The following is a 19,032-nucleotide window of genomic DNA, read 5'->3' as shown; positions in this document are numbered from 1 at the left end:
TTACTCATTATATTGTAGGCAACAGCAGTAATTTTGCTGCCAGACTTCAATAGGGTTGTTTCCATCTAAATACAAATCTTAGGGCAGAATTGTATCCCAATAAATTCTTTTGGATTATAAGAACATGTTAAACTACTTTTAGGGGACCTGTAATGACCATATTTTTATAAATATTGAATTTAAAATATCTTTTGGCACACGTCACGTGACCAAACTCGAAACGTCATTGAAGATTCCGATGACGTCACAACTCTCGGATTGACACTGTTGACAGTTAGGCGATAAACAACAAATGACAAATGTCAGTTGACAGTTCGTATCTTCTACGTGCGTATGTAGTTATGTGTCAAACCGTAAACTGTGACGGCACACAATTTTCAAAGAGCGTTTTGGGCGCGAAAGCATCTGTCAAAATACATTTTGTTAATTTAACATATTTAAAGCCGTTTTTAGTATAAAAGTTGAATTTTAGGGCAACTTTTAGTTAATAGAACGTAATACGAGCGTTTCAAAAAATTGGAAACAACCCTATTAAGGCTCGAAATCGAATGTTTTTAATGACCCCATTAAAATGTATAGTTAGTTATGTTATGATTGATCATATTTATCAATCAATCAAATCATTTATTTGTTACAATACAGTCATTTATCATTTGCTGTCGCGCTGCGCGCAGCACAGCCGGGTATTAAGTACATACATAAATTATTTCATAGTTGCTTACTATTTTAGTCTGTTTGTCTTCTTTGCTCGCTTCTTTATAGTCACAAGGCCCTGTAAGTTCAGGTTTTTCCCTCTCAATCAGCGTAAGCGCGAGCGGGACGGCTGTGCCTACCCGGGATCGCTGATATCATAAATTAGAATTTTAATTTTTTGTAAGATTTTAATGATGAGATTTTTATGAGTTCGATCAAACATAATATTGCCCATTTCTAGAAGCAATTTGCATATTTTTAGTTTATGTACAAAATTTGTTACAAAATTTTAAAGTGCGTTTTAGATCTATGTTCGTATATTTTTCTATCGAGCGAAAGTCAAAAAATCTGGATTCGGATCTATAAAGTTACTAGAGAAAGGCAAGGCAAGGTTGCTAATTATATTTTTGGCAACCGTATTGTGATCTTATGCGGGATAAAAAAAATTTAAACTCGGCTTTTTGACCCCACGGAACCTTCTTTCTGAACTTACCTTTTTATCCCTTTTCCGAGGGGGTAAAGTACGGCATCTAAAATCCTGTATGTATATTGATTTTAGATCCCGTACTTTACCTTCCTTCCTTCATTATAATCTTTGTTTTAAGCCTCTTAAATTGAAGACGTTATTAAGCGGGTCTACACTGAGCGAGCTTACGCGCGAGGCAAATTTCCCGCGCACAAAATGGCCAGTGTAGACGTGCCTCGGCCGAGGCGGCGCCCTCGAGCTCGCGCCTACTGCTGAACATCTGTTATCTCACTTTTTTTTTGTAATATTCAGATTCTAACATTAGTTGGTATTTAATGTTTTAATCGCCTTTCCAAATATAAAGTTTCTCGCTGTGTCTTTGACAAAAGCGCCATCTTCTTATGAAACGCTAAGATATTGTAGCTCGCGAAGAACTATTCGCCATCGTACTTAACAGAGTCGGCGTTGTATCAACCTGCCGCCCATAGATGGCGACTCGTGTCTTAGCAATAATAAAGAGTTAATAATTCGCTATGTGCACGACTGTCGCGCAACCTAGCGGCCGCAAGTCTAGGGTAAAACGTCAATGCACATCTTATAAAACTACTCCAAAACTAAAAACTACTGAACGGATTTTCATACGACTTTGATCTATCAATAGAGTAATTCTTGAGGAAGGTTTACGTATATAACTTGTTAAGGTTTTGTGTAAATTGGTTGAAATATAACGATGTTGTTGGAAAAATCACACTGCCTTGGAGCTTTAATCGAAAATGCTGCCTAATCCGTTTGAGCTATAACAACACAATGGTGGGGTTGTCTCTCTTTCATGGGTCTACAAAAAAGTCCGCGATGTTGAATGTCTATCTTTTAAGGATAACTTACTATACCCATCCTTCTTCTAGAAAAAGATCAAATAGTATGTGGCATTTGCAAAGCTATTTACACGCATACAATTTAAATGAATATTTCAAGAGTAATCGTAAGTTAAAGTTTCATTTCGAGTCATATAACTTGTACGAAATGTTAAAGACGCTATCCGCAGTTAGTTCTAATTTTTACCACCTTATGCGCTGTGATCACTTTACTTACCCCAATAGTAGAAGAGCTCTAAAGTCTCAGAAATATTAGTGTTCCATTTTTGACACCTGAAATAGATGTCGCTGTATAACCGCGTAGTTATATTATGCGGTAGTTCTGATTGGCAAAAGTTAACATTTCACAATTCAGTTACCAGAAGACATAGTGTACCGCCATCTAGTTTCGCCGTTAAATTCGGAGCACGAATTTTTCTTTGACCTTACACCTATTCTTTTCTTCTTCTCTTCGCTGATACTGCCTTAATTTTTAGGGTTTATGCCAAAGATTCATTGATTGTATAAAATAACATGTATATTACATTAGCTGTCAAATTCGAAGGTTCAACTCGAAATCTCGAATCGGAGCACGAATTTGTCTTAGACTTTGTACACATCGAATAGGCATTATTAATGAATCTTTAGTTTACACCGTTTAAGATGATGTTCAATAAAGTTAGATAGAATTAATTATATATTTTAATTTTACATCGAACAGTTTTAGCTATAATTTTATAATTTAAACATTTCAATTTATTTAAGTGACAGAGAACCTCAGTAAGAATTTCATTATGGCAGGGAACTCATTAAAATCTATCAATAAAAATTCAACAATAAAGCTTTTATAAACTTGAGCGTAGATTCAAACAGGTACCTTAATGCGAAGGGGGTACCTAAAGTCACTAACAACTTTAAATGCTAAAAGCGTTTTACGTTTCCCACTGAACGTCTATGAACGTTTAAGATTCACTACACTATGTCGGGGCGCGTGGCGGGTCGGTGCACCGGCGTCGGGTCGGGCGCGTACGAGGGGTTCGCATCCCCTCTCTCCTCTACGTAGCCTGCGTTCTCGATTATACGGCACCTCGACGTGTCGGTCTCGCGTTCGACGTACAGCAGCCTCGCTGGACGTCCTCCCATGCTTGAGAGCGCGTTAGGAGCGCTCGAACGCGTTATAGACCCTTCCCTAAGCGCCACCGAGCCTCTTTTCCTCTCCGGCGCTGGCGATCCTCTGTACTCCGATGTATCTGGCCGTTTGCATCGAAGTAGCTTCACGAACGCTGCTCGGAACCCAGCGTTCTTCCACGCATATATCAGCGGGTTAATGCCCGAATTAGACATGGCCAGGGATGAAGTCAACCGGTACGCGACGGGGCTGTGCAGCGTGATGACCGGTAGGGTCTGAGCGCACGCCACCACCACGAACGGCATCCAGCAAATTGAGAACGACCCCAACACTAGCAGCACCACCTGAAATTAAAAAGAACAAATTCCGATATAAATCGTGTGTCAACCTGTCATCGCGCAGAAACAATGGCTTTTAAATGAACGGAATATCGGTTAAATGCAATCTATCATGAAATACAGCCTTTCATTATTTAAAATCCATCCGCTACGTAATCAAACATGTATTTTATGTTGTTCCGAGGAAGGCAGTAAAGGTAAAGACTGGTTTTATGAAGGACTCGTAAAATTTAGGGACAGTCAGAGATATAACGGCAGACGTATACATTTATGTGCTGAGTCGATGTTCGAGGTGAGGTCATGTTTTGTATATGGCGAATATTTTTTGCTTGGGTCATAAGTGTAGGTATTTGCATGTTGATTTCTTGACCCGGATGGAGGCACGGATTCGGACTTGTAGGTAGGTGATGCGTATTTTATTAATATTGTCATATCAACCACGGCGTAATAGGGAAAGATCAATAATAAAATTAAGAATTATGAGTAAGTTAAGTACATTGGTAAAAACGGTGAAGTATTGTAAACATTTTTTTGTTGTTTTGTTTATGGGAGCTTTTAAGTTACTATCATTGTAATGCGACTATATTGTCTATTTGTCTCCGAAGCCGTGATCTAAATCTACTAACTTGTACCAAACGCACACTTAGAATATGGTTCCTCACTTTCGCAATTTCTATCGTCATATGAAACAAAATCTGGATCCGCATATATTTATTTTCTTAAAGAAATATATATAAATAGTTGGAAAACAAGTTGTATTAAGCCCCTACCAAGGCCAAAGTTGACCTTGGCCGGCGGAAGCTTGGTTACCAGCCGTACCTGTATGCTCTTCCAATCATTGGCGCCAGCGGGGCAGCACGTGTTGGCGCGCATGCGGCGCGCGTGGCACGTCGCCTCGCGCCAGATCCGCCAATACAGGATGAACATCACCATCCAGATGAGAGAGAACATGGGCGCTAGGATTGACGTCGTGTACTCTTTGGGCACCACCTGGAATTGATAAAAAATATCTTAAAACGCTTTGTTGGAGTTGAAGTAATTGGTCTCTAAATCTAAAAATACACTTTTAACCAAGGGAGTAAAGTGCTGTATGCTTTTATGAAAATATTTGAATAGTAGGGTAGCAACTCCGCCCGCGCCATATTCGGCCCGTGTCGTTTTCTATGCCCAAGGGGAGTAGATTATGTTAATTCCCAGAGCTTTCAATCAGTCTAGTAACTAGGCTGTAAAAAGGTACAGGACAGACAATTATTCGTCGTACTTACGATTTAAATTATCAGTATGGATTTCGCAAAATTCTATATTAGTCCCTAACATCGATAGAAACATGAAAATATGTAGCAACATCACTACGCCATTCGTTCTCCCCATGTGATACTTCAGCCGTTTTAAAGACAAATAAAACAAGTGCATAACTTTGCCTTAGCTTTGAACAGCCGGGTAACGATTGACGATGCTTTTAAAGTCTATCGCGCAGTTAAGCTCAGTGCCAACTCATATATATTTCTCAATGAGTTAATGCGACTAAGAGCCTTCGCACACAGCGACTTTTTGCAGTGATGGAGTCGCGATTTATTAACATCAAGATAGTTTGGATTCAGAACGTTAATCACTTGCTTGCTGTCGCGGCAGTTTTTTTTTTTTTTGAGTCAGCCAGTCACTGTTATATGCAATCATTGGCAGGCCCCTGATGATGGGGATTCGCATACTCCACTTTGAAAAACCCTGCAGTTGCAGAAGGTCGGTATAAAACACCATTATAAAGATTCCCTATTTGTGTCATTAGGCTCATTGTCATTAATGCCGGCGGCTCCGTTTGTGTTGTTTTCCCTGCATCATATTTGGGGGTGTATTTCAAAAATAAAGTATTCTTGTCCAAAAAATGTATTATAGTCACTTTCGAATTTATGGATTAGTCAGTGGTATTTCACTGAATTATTCGGGCGCGCTCGGCTCACGACTATGTCAAACGTTAAGACACAGTCTGATGAACGAGAAAGAGAATCCGATAAGTTATACGTTAGAGTACCTACTGCCAAACATGAGCTTTGTTAGACAGAGAGAATTCTGTACGTAGTACTTTTATCTTCTGTGGATTAACCCGCAATCTATTATCGAAATGTGAACGTGCCCTAAAGTAAACGTTATAGAAACAGGAGCGTATCTAATCTACTGTATTACGCTTCGGGAACTAATATTGAAATGGTTATCGAAATAGTGTTATCGTATGTTATTAATAGACAGCGCTCGCGAGGTGATCATGGTATTTACTACAATGGTTGCAATAATAGGGGATTCCTCGTAAATAATATTATACTTATTTACTATATTTAAAGTCCATACTTAGACATGAATTTATAACACTAAGAGAAATTATAAGTCTTTTTGCGACTCCCTCAAGGGAGTTCTGTAGTCAACTACATGAAGGTATTTGCGTGTAACTCAAGATCTAGAAATCAGAACCGAAGTGAACATACCGTTTCCCGATGCCCCTGAGTCCAGGATACAACGTATAGTATACACAATTCTTTAACTAGATTCTAAACAGTTGTGAGGGACGAGGTGGACTTAAGTCGATGGAGGACGATAAACCTAAGTGTGACCACCTTTATGTAAGTAGGAGCAGATTCAGAAAGGGAGGACTCACCATATTCATCTCACAGGCGACGCCATCGTGCCAGTCGTTCCAGAACATGGGGATACAGCTGATGCAGAGAGCCACCGACCAGGTCGTGCTCATCAGAAGCCTGGTCACCAGCTTCGTCATGTAGCGGCTGTAGTGCAGGGGATGCACTATAGCTATGTACCTGCAAGTGCAGAATAATATTAGGAATGGTTATAAATAGTTCGCAATTCACTTTTGAACCTATAGGCTAAATGACTAATAGATGCACTATAACAAAGTTTGTAGAAGTATAGTAGGTAAAATCCTAGTTTTATAAGTCAGGTGTTGTGGAAATATCATTTAGCGAAATAAAATACACAAACATAGGCAAAAACAGCGGATCAATTACGATTTGAAGCCTATTCATACTTCACAAATTGATCTCATTTTAACATCCATCACTCGCAGCGCATGTCGCTCGCAGCTATATTTAGGTACGAGATGATAAGATACACTGCGGGTGATTTCGAAATGAGATCATGTAGTGAATTGCTAATATCATAAATACGCACTGGTGTGTAAAACTTACAATTGTTGTACATACATTCCCTACACTTTATAGTATCTATAGCCAAAAATGCCGTAAGTTAAAAAGTTCCGTATAAAACTGTTTAGATTGGTGACAAACTCATTGCAGCTAATAGTTATTTGTTTTACAAGAGGGAAAAGTTGTTGTTTAACCACTCGTGCTAATATTGATAGCCGAGCAAGCGAAAGACTCTAAACCTTGAACCACAAGCGAAAGCGAAGAAGAAGTGGAATCTTGAGCATTGCGAGGGTTTCAAGGCACGAGGGTTAAACAAACTTTGCCTTCAAGTGAAAGACAAAATACTAAGTATAAAATACAAAAGAAATCAAACTAAATCAAATCCTAATTAACGTAATAAAAAAATATATTTCAAAATTATCATTTAAAAGTTAATTCTACCAGCTTACACAAGGAAATAACTCAAACTTTGCATTTGATTACTTTGCCCCACATGTGGATAAAATGCAAAATTTTTCATTAGTTTTTAACAATCAAGAGGCCTTTTACCAGTTGGTGTGGTGGAAAATATCTGTAGCTATTCAAAGCTCTCTCAAAGGTGAAATGATAAAGAGAATTCAAATGTATACGGGTTTCATGCGAAATTGTACCGTGAAACGAGACCCTTTGAAAATTTGAAGCCACGTTTTGCAAGTTTCTTTCGTATAAATAGTTTTAGTCTTATTGCACACGAACTTCACTAGCATTCCTAATGCTCAGATAACAAACATGCGAACCAGTGCGTGGGTCACCTAAAAAAATCCCTAAGCCCTACTTTGAGATTTGAGTCAATGTTAAGAGATTCTTATTTGAGGACGCTTTAGAACGGCTGATACTGTGATTTGTAACTACCCATAGTTGTTGCGGATATCACGTTCGGTTCGTGTTAGGTATTGTGCCTTGTAAGCATTGGGAACAGCAGCCTTGGGTTCAGTGGCATTCTTCGTGCGGTTCAAGTTATAGCGTGTCACCGTTTTTGAACGACCTTTTTAGCTTTAATACCATATAAATACAATAACACACGAGAAAAACATTCGTACCTGTCTACAGCTATCGCTATGATGTTGTATATGGACGCCAGGCAGGCCAATATGATGAGTATAAATCTCATCAGACATGACCATTTGATTTTGCCGAAGTCATCGTCCAGGTAGAAAACGAGGTGGTAGGGAAGGGTTAACCCCACCATCAGGTCGGAGATGGCGAGGTTGAGGACGAACTGGTTGGAAACGAGGGAAGAGAGCCGGCGGCTGAGGGTCACGGCCAGGATCGTGAGGGTGTTCCCACTGACGATGAGCAGCATGAGTGCTCCATCCACGATACTCCATGGCCAGTAGTTGTACAGGTCCTGCTCCGGCGCCGTCGCCGTCGCGTTCGCCCACTCGCTCTCATTGCCGAAGACACCGTCCATAACATCGCTGGCCGCGGCCAGCCCGCTGTAATTCGTCGTCGTGGCCGAACTTTAACACATCGCCTTAACTATTATTATCACTAGTCACACCCGGTTTTAGTCCCTCGCGCCATTGTTCCATTTGCACTCTCAGTTTCGCCGTGAACATCTGGAACAGAACAGTTAAGGTAAGAGACGGGCGTGAGTTGTTGTGCGACACTTGTGAATGCATGGCGTGTATGAACAGGGAGTCAGTATGCGGGGGCGCGTTTCCCCAACAAATTACTGCGCAGCGGGGGTTAGGGCTAGTGCGCTCCACTTCTCGCGTCTGTAAATCACATTATCAACTTTTCCGAGGGTACGCGTGTCGCGGACTTGCCCGTCGCCCTCGGCGATGAATTATTTATGGCTCACAACATGATCCGAAATGAGCTTTGTCTGTCTGCAGCCGAATCGATTGCTGTACAGCTATAAATTAGTTATTCTGAGTCGAAGGTCATACGGTGGTCCATAAAGTTAAGGCTACTGTTTTCATGTTTTGTAACGGATTATTAATGTCCAAGGATAAATCCTTGAATAGAGTTTTGTTATCGTCGATTTATTGATTGAGTTTGAAGTGTTTGTGGTTAGAGATCTACAACATGAATTGTAAACACGATGCGAAGGAAATGAAGCCGTTCCATTTCGCGAAAGCACCGGTTTATTTGGTAATGCGCTAATATCGCTCTAAAATAGCTGTTAGCGGCGTTTAATACAGATGCCAGGTAAAACGAACGTTGAAGCAGATTCTCGTATAGATATGATATTAAGTGGCATTTTCCAAGGAGCTTAGACGCGGCGTCGGCGGATAGAATTACGGACGGTCGAGGATGTTTCGGGGATTATAGGAGATACTGTTATGGATTAACAGTACCTATCTACTGGCATCCGCCCGACCTTTAGAAAACTCGCCACTTGTCGTTTATCTTTAATCTTCTCCGTTAATGTATTCGGGGGCCGTATTGTTGGCTGAAATATTCAGTTCAGCTGAAACTGACGGTGTCAATTATAGCCTCTGACCCGGCACCCGGCTACGTTTATATCTAAATTTCAAATGCGCTGTGATCAAACACTGGGCGTTAATTTTAATAAGCTCATCCATCCGATTCAGCGTTAGCTAATTAAAATATTGATATAAAATGTCTGCGTATGACTGGAACTGCGTCTTTTACTGTTGCCTAATTAGGATTGATCAAATTACGAGTATCGCCCATTAATTCCGAGTGGAAAAGGAATGTCCATTAAAGTTAATTTATGGAGGCAGAAGGCAGAAATGTAGCGTGGTCGGATGCAAATTATCGTATGCGGTGCGGAAACATATCGATTTGGGCAAGAAGGCCGTTGCGGAGTTCGATAGCCTGTTTACGATAATTCCGATTCATCGGCAACGACGGCGGCGGTAATCGAGTCGGAAAAATGAGCGACAATTTTCGAGCTGACGGAAGAAAAATGGATTAAAGAAGATTGATTGGCTGTATAATGGATTTAGTCCGAACGACATCGCCTATTGTTCGCGCTTATATTAATGGAATGTGTAATCGACTAATCGCGCATTACAGGATCACGTGCATCCATAAGTTTGACGAATGGAACGGCAGCCATGCATAATTTGTTGAGTTTGTCAATGGTTGGCGATTACTATTCTTGGATGAATACTTTAGTGGATTGAGTTTGTTTTTCTTCTCGCGTTTATTAGCTAACTCTGGAGTGCAGATTGCACTCGCGTAGTGTTAGACGAGCTGCACGTGTTCAATTATTTATAGGTTTGCGGTGGGTTTCTTCCCAGCTGTCGCAAGAATAACGTTGATATAAAACGATTTTGAATTAACCAAAACAATCCTTATCTACCTGTTACAAAGCCACAAAGCTTTAATTTGCGTAAATTGTTTATTAATTTCCTTTTGTTATAATGGCTCTTTGATCAATTACAGTCTATTACAGAAAAGAAAATTGGTTTATTAGAAAATGTTTCTGATAAAGTATCTACGGTAATATCTAGGTCAGAGTCAGGCCAAGAAAATCACTTTCATTTTCTAATTTATAAACAATACAATGTGGCATGTCACGCACAGTACCGTGAAACCTTCGGGGTGTATGCCGGTCACAATCTGGCGTTGCGACAATGTTAGAACATCAAATGCCCTTTGGCACCTAACTAGGTGCATATTCGAACAATTCACGCGTGCAACTATAGCCCTTATTACCTAATGTTTATTACACACAATCCCGCTATTTGGAGTTAAACAGTAGACTATATATGACCAATGACACGCCATTAATATGCAACAGCGTTCGATCACCGTGGCTAATGTTGTTTGACATTTGCGACGATACGTGCGACCTAATCTCTGCATTTGATGCTCGCCTAGTTTGGGGATGCGGTTGCAATGACGTCAAATATGACAACCCTCCCAGTTCACATTTGGTACAAAGAAGATTCGGTTTCATAGTTTTGCGTTGCTTCACGAAGTTGGCTGAAGTGTTTCATATTTCTGTTCGCAACAGTACTGGGTTAATATGGCGCAGGAAAAACTTAACTTGTCGTATTCCGGGACTAGATAATATTGCGTTGGAAGGGAAGCAGGTGACACCGGTTAATTTGTCAAGTCGATGAGTACCCGGACGGTCACGTGCAAAGGCTTTACCCTCAAACAAAAAGCACTTTGGTGAAGGCCACTTAATATTTTGTTTTTAGGACTTTGCTTATGCATGTCGGGTATTTTTGTATTTATAACTCGTGATATAGAGATTACTAATTACACATAATACATATTAATGTATTACGTAAACGGAAAATGTTTGGTATCCTTAAAATTTAAGACAGAAAAGTTATGTTTTTCAGTGTCATCGTGACCCGGTTGGATTTAAACATTTTGGTAAATTTCGCAATATATGAGCATGATATACAAGATACACGTATCGGAATGAAAGGACATAGTGACTGTACTGACTGTATGTCCGGTATTGTTTTGATAATGTTTTTAAACATTATTGTTCAACCCACCCTTACAATGTAATGGTAATTGTCACGGATCGATGGTCTGCAAGGACGATGTTATTGTCCAATGCCCAGTCATTGTGAACGCCCATTCGTTGATAATAGTATTTAGTCCGACACTGGTAATAACACCCTTCTTCTAGATAATGGACATATGTATTCGTTTGATAGACTATTATAAAAATTACAAGGTTATAAATAAACGTTTGAAATGCCACGTTACTTTTAAATGTAGAATATAACTTACGATAGTGTCAATGTAAAGTTAAATATAGGAGATATTGATATCATTTCGATTTAAAGCAAACATAAAAGCATCTGTAACGACCTTAATAACATATTTTATTACGAGCAGCATGCAATTACAAAAAAATACTAATTAAAACCATTTGCTCGTTTAGTTCAAATATGAGATTTCGAAATCCGTGATGATATCATTGAGGACTTCTTAAGAGCCAAGGTCCGCGCGAGTTACGCAAAAATTGCACTTGCAATTGTCCACAATAAGGTTAATAGTCTGTCATCGCAAAGTCAAGTTGTACCGCGTCACGGTTCACTTGGGCACTAAAGTCGAGATGAACATCGATTTGTCCCGACGATATTGAAATTGAAAGTCAATTAAGATACTGCTATCTCGGAAATTAATGTTACATTCATTTCCTCGTATATAAGTATATAACTGAAGCGAAACTTAGCACTTTTACTCGTATAAATATGTATTCCTTTCATGTTATTGCCGCTTAGTAATTTGCAATGAGGAAAATGCCAAAGTATCACAAAAACTATGCGACATTGATCTCTACGATGTACGAGATGTTATCATTATTTTTTGTCGAAATCCTTTGGCATTGTTATCCCAACAAATATGAGACAAAGAATATTTTCGGTGGTTATTTTTGGGCACATCTTTTCAAATGTTTACTCGTATAGGATCAAGATTCGTTACCGTATTTAGTGTGGTTTCTTTTTATCGTACCGCTTAAATCCCTAATTAGATGTGTGAGTCTGTCTGTAATCGCGTGTTTTATGAGTAGATATGTGGGATACATGATGTAAGCAGTTTGGGACAATTGCGGTTCTTTACGTTTCGTCGGTTAATTGATCTGATGACACTGCAAACGCGACCGTTTAAACCTAATGATTTGTTAATTCAACAATACACACTAACCCTGAAGCTAGCCTTCAGCTAGACGGTTATTTAATTAGTATTGATGGTTGTTCTCCATCGACGATTACCCGCTAACACTGACACGACATCGTTTTTATTTAAATGAAGATTGTTCTTATTTTAAAACGTGACTTTATTTTAGAAGAGGGCGGGTATTCCTAACGTGTGCAGTTACACGCGATAAGTCGATTTTCGCTAAGAACGGGGCAGCGATCGTGACGTCACGCCATAGATCCGTATCGCCTCTTGCCTCTACATCAATGCCTCGAAGGTCAGGGGCTCGGGGTCACTAGCCATTTATCAGCAAACAGGGTTCTGTGGCGGAATTTTAAACAGTTTGTTATGCGGACAGGGGTAATTTGTGATCTTGAAAATGAAGTGTTCCTCCTGATAAGGTGGCGTTTTGCATTTGGACGGTTCATTAAAAAGCTGTTGATACTTTAACGTTTATTTAGAACTCTCATCGCGTTTAGGTTGCAACTGAATGTATCTGAAGCACGCTTGTTCGCGATCCGAAGGCCGTTGGGAAGGGTCTGGCGCAACATGAAAACTTCTCGTGTCCCAAATGGACTATGGAATTCCGTTGATGTCATGTCACTAACTTTCTTCCATCTATGCCAGCTTCGTATAAAACTATCTACTTCCAATTTGTTCTGAAAATTGACTGCCACCGCTTTGATCCTCCGGAAATTGAGTTATATGATCCTTCCGAAAATTGTGAGAGAAAAGTAACCTTATTAATCCTAAACCCTGATGCAGCTTAGAATCATCAACGAATTTCCACGATTCTTACCACCTACGGAACCACGAAATTCGTGATGTTCTTACTTCTTCATTCGTTACTTTTACTGGTTTTGGTGTTGTGTCCAATAACCATTTTGTGTGTTGTAGCTATTCAAGATATTACTTACAGTACTTTGCTATAACTTTCGCTGCTTATTAGAGTAACTTTCGCCGCTTTAAATTACAGTTGTTGCCTCAATGGGCACTTATAGAAAAAGGACTATTTCTTGTGGTAAAAGAAAAACAGCAAACCTAAAAAGTAAGATACGGTTTCGATTGCTTATCGCCTCTGTTTCGGATGGAAACGACGAATACACGACTACTATTGCAATCACCGCGGTAGCGGAAAACTCTACCTATTTATACCGATATAATACCTCTTCATTGTACTTGTTCCATCCCACAAGGCAATCGTAAACGCCTGTATCACGTACATTGTGTGCTAAAGGGTGCGTCTCTTGTGTACACTGCCCCCAAACAAATATCCCCAACCCTCTCTAATGTGAAATAGCCCTTACAATATACGAGTATATGACTCGGTTCATGTCAAGTTTAAGAAAATCAGAACCGAAACGCACGAATTATACTCTTTCACTTTTAATCAAAAGTTTCTGACTTCTTTTTAAGAATTTACAGCGGTACCTTCAAGCGTAATGTGCGGCTTTTGTCTTGTTTTACCGAAAATAAATTTTCCATTACGTTATTGTGGATTGATATAACCAGGGTTTCGTGACTTGGTTTATTATTTATTTTGTGCGCACGTTGTACAGATGCTGGCGGAGTATTATTAATAAATCAAAATGATTACTTATGGAATCTCGCTGTTTTGGCAGTCTTAGCTCAAGTTATCTGTTATGTTATTATTAACTAGCTGTATTGTTTAGGCCCTAGACTGTGAATATCTATATAGCTTAAATTTTGATAAGGATATTCTACGAACTGGTTTCTAAATTTACTCTCGTTATACTTCACAAGATAGTTTGTTCTTAGATTACAATTTATTGCCAGCCGGTATTGTTTACGTGGCGGAGTTACCGCCAACTTTGTCCGCACTGTTGACTTTGACTTTGACTCGATTACTTCTGTTGTAGTTTAATGTTACGTGTTGTTTATAGCTTTTAGTTTTATCAGTTTTATTACAGTCGATTGCATATTTGAATTCGCGTATGAAACTTCTATCGTTATTATTATCTGATATATTCTCCGGTTGCTATGTGCTAGGTTTCTATAGAGACTTGTTATATTATCGTACATTGGCGTGTTTGCTGCAGATTTAATACTAAAATTATCCAGTCATTCCACATGTGTGAAAGAATAACTGCTATCTTTACTGGAAACAAAGACAAGCTCGTCTGCGTTGTGCATTGAAATAAAAGTTTTCTGTTAAAGTTAATAATATAACCAGGGAAGCGAGAAGCAAAGCTTGGGGAAAACCAGGCCAACGCAACCAACCAAGTGTTTGATTGCGCGCATTCTTTCGAAAAACTTTAAAGAACAGAGTTCTATAGAAAAAAAAATGAGCGGCCGCGGAATTATCTTACACTTCATTGTTTACAAATACCTACTTGGACTGTTTAATAAAATCGTGTTAAACATGGAGGTTAAAAAAAATTACCTACTAACGAATTTTATTTCAAATGAAGTGTTTGTGCGTGATTTTGATTGCGTGATGTTCATTAATGTAACGTTAACAAGGGGTTATTTAGTCACACATGATTGATTTGTTTGAAGCTATCGCCCAATTAAGCCCTTTTGTATTAAATTTACCAATTTGCACGTTTAATTTTGAAATTGCATTTCAATATCGAACTGATTCGAAATTTCCAATTCACTAATTTAGCAATTTTCGAACATAGATGCAGCTATCGCCACATTTGAAATAAAATAAAATATTTCATCAATCGTTTGAATCTCCAAAAACATGATAAAATATTTAACGATTGAAATAGCATATGCACATTTCACAACAAACGTTTCGTATATTCTGGTCGCAAAATCTATTACAAATACAAGTCATAAAATATCGATATCGCATATCTTCGTTCAACAGTTAACCTACATTTTCTCATCAAGATGATGAAAGGCAAAGGTTGGACGACGTAGAGACACCTACATGACTATCCGAGCTGTATTAGAATCGATTTACGATAGACGGGGAATTCAGTGCATATTAAACTATCCGCTCCCTAGACACTACCACCCACACCGATTACTGTTCTTCCTCCACATGTAATATTTGCTTCTTTCGGGATTTCTTATGTTGTCTTTTCACTTTTGCGCATAGTGTATCTAAATATTTTGTATCTTCTGTTATTGTCAATAATTTATATGAGCAGTTCTAATTAGTTCAACCGTTAAAGGGGTTTAAATTTAAAACTTCCTACAAACTTCTTTATGGCGGGGTTAAATTGGCACGATCGTGGTTTATGGCCTGTAAAACGCTTCTGGGCCGTAACGGATTTACTGACCCGCCAATAAATACCGATTCCTACAGAGATGTAATTCTATTTATCATCATTGTTGCTCTTTGTGACTACTAAAGGGACTTTAAACGCGACACTTTGCACTTATGACTCATTCAGATTATAGGAGTAAAATATTCATATAGTCAGCAAGTGGCATTGGATAGAAAATTAGAAACTTACGCTAGCAATTTTACTAATTGCTCTCTAGGGTGATATCGATTTAAGGCAATTCGTTTTAATGGGATTGATAAACCGAAATAGCCTAGCGCCGCGCCCGATTCCTTGCCGTCCACTCGATTGAAGTGATACCAAATTTAATAAGATCATAGTGACTGGTAATCCACGCGAAACGTTGCAACATGATTTTATTTTTATTAGAGAAATAACAGAAGTATGTGACAGAATAAGTAGATTACATTGTTTGGTGTAGTATTAAAATGAACACTTACTTAAACGGTCTCACTAAAACATACTTAAAATAAACGGACTTTAATAACTGACAAGTATTTTTACATACAAACTAGTATATACCTTTGAAAGAAGTAATTGGCTGTCCATTACTAAAGCACACAATGCTTAGGATCGTAATAAATTATCGTCGGATTCGGATAAAGAAACAGTTAAGTACACAAAGACCCTAAATCGTTTACTAAATTCAGACACATTGTATGAATACTTTTTACAGACGCCTTTCAGGATAATCTCGGGGGAAAATAAAACTATTTGCGGAAACAGTGGAAGTCGAGGAATACGTGCTAACGACCTTTCAACTTATTAAGTACAGTTCTTTAGATACTAAGGCTTAACTTTAATCTGATCTGTGGAATTGGGAGTAACTAACGATGAGTTGAGTCAGAGTTAGTTCCCTTAAGATTGTTGTTTCAGCCGGGATTCAAATAAATCCGTGCTCAGTCAAAACTTATTATACTGGAGAAAGTTTTTGATTGGTTTTGTTTCCTGGATAATACATTCTTCGTTTGAGTATCCCTCAAATTCGCATTGATCAATATAATTGCCTGCGCCATTCAATTATATTCGACATTTATATTGAACACCTTACACAATAAAATAATTTTACCAGAAAAATGTTTGCCTTTGGGCTTTGGCATCCCCGGTTTTTGTATATCGTAGAAATTTCGATTCCCGTAGCAATTCAATTTTCTTGCGTTTTGTCAAAACATAAAACCTTTGGGTGAAACAAATATGAAGTAAAAGGAACGTAGGCGTGCGGAAGTAGTCTTATACCTAAATATTTAATTAATGACATATATATTGGCGGTTGGTGGGCTTACAATTGGCTTTTAGCGTCCACTATACTGATATAATTTTTATCGAATATAAAATATTCGCTATAATTGAATCCTTTAGATGAAATTCCCCTCGAAACGGGCAGTTACATAAGTGGGGGTGGAGACTTGGCCGAAGGCTTACGTAAGGCCGGCTGGCGGGCTCACCGCTGTCCCACAGCTGACTCGCTGTCTACTTAGTTTTAATTCGCACTTAGCATATCGGAATCTGCCCCGCTCGTATCATTTGATAACGGCAAACGACGAATGAGCTAACTACCGCTCGTTAAGCGAGGGTGTGGAATTTAATGTGTTTCAATTTGCGCTAACCGTGTTTGTTTTCGTATTGTTTTATTGAAACTGTGTCCGAGTTTAATTGGAGTCCTTTGAGCGTGTGTGTCAATATGGTGATCGTGGATGGACGCTCCCGACAGCTCCGTAAATAATGGTGTAGTGGGCATTGTCCGGTAGTCCGCGTCGTGATTTCCTCGCGTCAATATTTACCTTAGCGACGACGTCGCCATTGGTGAAACGATGCAACTAAGTTTCACTTTCCCGCCAAAACAATTGTCAACACAATGATGCTACATCATACGCAACACCCAATTTTTATTAAAAAAAAAACACTTGTTAAGTTATTTTCAAAAAGCGGTCGCAAGTTTTCCGACGGTAACGTTGTAGGTACTGTCTGAAGGGCCGCAGACAAACGCCCGCGTCGGCTGCCGGCACGCAACTAACTGTGGATGTGGAAGCCGGCGGCACGCGACGCCCAAACTCGAATTTCGAGGCCTCTAACAGGCATTAGTGGACTAAGCATCAGTGGCAAAGGTCATGGTTTTTGCTAGGATAATCGGAGCATATGTCATTATTCTGTTTGCGGAATACGAACGGATTAGTGGAGCGCACGGTGGTTTTAAGAGGAATTTACTGCGAATGTGGGTCACTTTACTGTCAGTTGCATAGAAATCCTGCTAAAGAACTTTTTAATAGTTAAAGTTTGACGTAAATAATTACTGCAAGCGCAATTATTCCTTTGAATCCTAAAATTCTTGAATTATCTACATTCAATTTTAAGTTTCTTACGGACATAAATTGCGGCAAGCAGTGGTTTATGGAGCTCGGTTAATGCTAACTTAGTTATTTTACTGCAGCTTGCGGATTAGCCATTTAAATAATCTGGATATATGACGTCGTTTCTTTTGTCTTGTTTTTAGCCGCAAATTTTTTATGGCTTTCTGATTAATATTTTTAATCGAATACGTTCCAATGGGTTCTATGATATATGTTTAAGATGTTATTATTTTTTGTAAATTATAATGACCTCGTTGTTTTCACGGTGACGCAAGTGGTCGGAAATAATTTTGGAAGTCGAGCCATTTACGTCAGTGGATGACTTGGAAACAATCGAATACCGCGGAGGAGTGAAATATGCAAATACAATCTGTCTGACGGGACTTATTAAAGCTGATTATAATCTACTCTCGAGAGTTTGTAAGGCTTTTGTGAACAATCTATAAATATATTAAATATGCTCTAAATTTTTCGAATACTTAAATACATATGGTTCGCTGCATTGCTTGTGGTTGTAAATTCTAACATATCCCCGGTCTTTTATGACCGTAATAAAACCATGAAAATAATACATATGGTTTTCTTTTCCTAAAGTCTGAGAGATCACATAGCATGGATTTACTGTATATATACTTTTGTATATATATTTCAAGTTTGTAAAATATTTTAAATATGCGTTGTAAAAATACTAGCATACTTAACAAAGTCATTGAACTGCCGCCCTAGAAACAGTTTCAGTGTCATGTCGAGATAATATAAAACTTGTACTACAAACTACAACAAATCCTTGTCCTATGAAATTTAAATTCATGCTTATGTCATCTTGTGAAATAAATTGTCAAATTATGCCTTACAAACTTATGTCAATGTCATGTCTTATGTTACGGGATAAATACAAAGCGCCAGTTGGCAAGCGGTTTACATACTGGAGGTCGTCGATCGAAACACGGCTCTGATTCGTACCAATTACTTTCCTCCTCCTCAACCTCGGGGTTCGAATGTCGGATCCAATTTTTTTCGTAAAACTTAGTGCCAGCCTCGAGTCATATGATAAAATTATCTAGTAGACCTTCGACACCTATAGCCTCCATCAGAGGTCCAAACTAAATGTAGTTGTTTTGTTTTTGAATTTACATTCCTTATTTACTAAAAAAAACCGTT

The 19,032-nt window shown here is 38.7% G+C and overlaps 2 protein-coding genes across 2 annotated transcripts in view; one reads left to right on the top strand and one right to left on the bottom strand.

Annotated features, from left to right (window-relative positions):
* LOC133523341 (serine/threonine-protein kinase SMG1) overlaps positions 1 to 19,032 on the top strand; it is a gene marked incomplete at its 5' end in the record, with an annotated part of 251,943 nt that overhangs the window by 7,609 nt on the left and 225,302 nt on the right. The window lies entirely within an intron of this gene.
* On the bottom strand, positions 2,698 to 17,522 carry LOC133523292 (D(3) dopamine receptor). Its single transcript, XM_061858796.1, has 5 exons — positions 17,305 to 17,522; positions 7,712 to 8,230; positions 6,128 to 6,287; positions 4,300 to 4,470; positions 2,698 to 3,486 (listed from the first exon to the last, which is right to left on the bottom strand). The coding sequence occupies exons 2-5, from the start codon at positions 8,080 to 8,082 to the stop codon at positions 2,986 to 2,988; spliced, it is 1,203 nt and encodes a 400-aa protein (XP_061714780.1). The 5' UTR covers positions 8,083 to 8,230; positions 17,305 to 17,522; the 3' UTR covers positions 2,698 to 2,985.

Source organism: Cydia pomonella, chromosome 12, assembly GCF_033807575.1.
Source record: "Cydia pomonella isolate Wapato2018A chromosome 12, ilCydPomo1, whole genome shotgun sequence".
Classification (NCBI taxonomy): Eukaryota; Metazoa; Arthropoda; class Insecta; order Lepidoptera; family Tortricidae; genus Cydia; species Cydia pomonella.
Note: the sequence above shows the minus strand (reverse complement) of the source record. Positions and strands in the feature narration are given on the sequence as shown.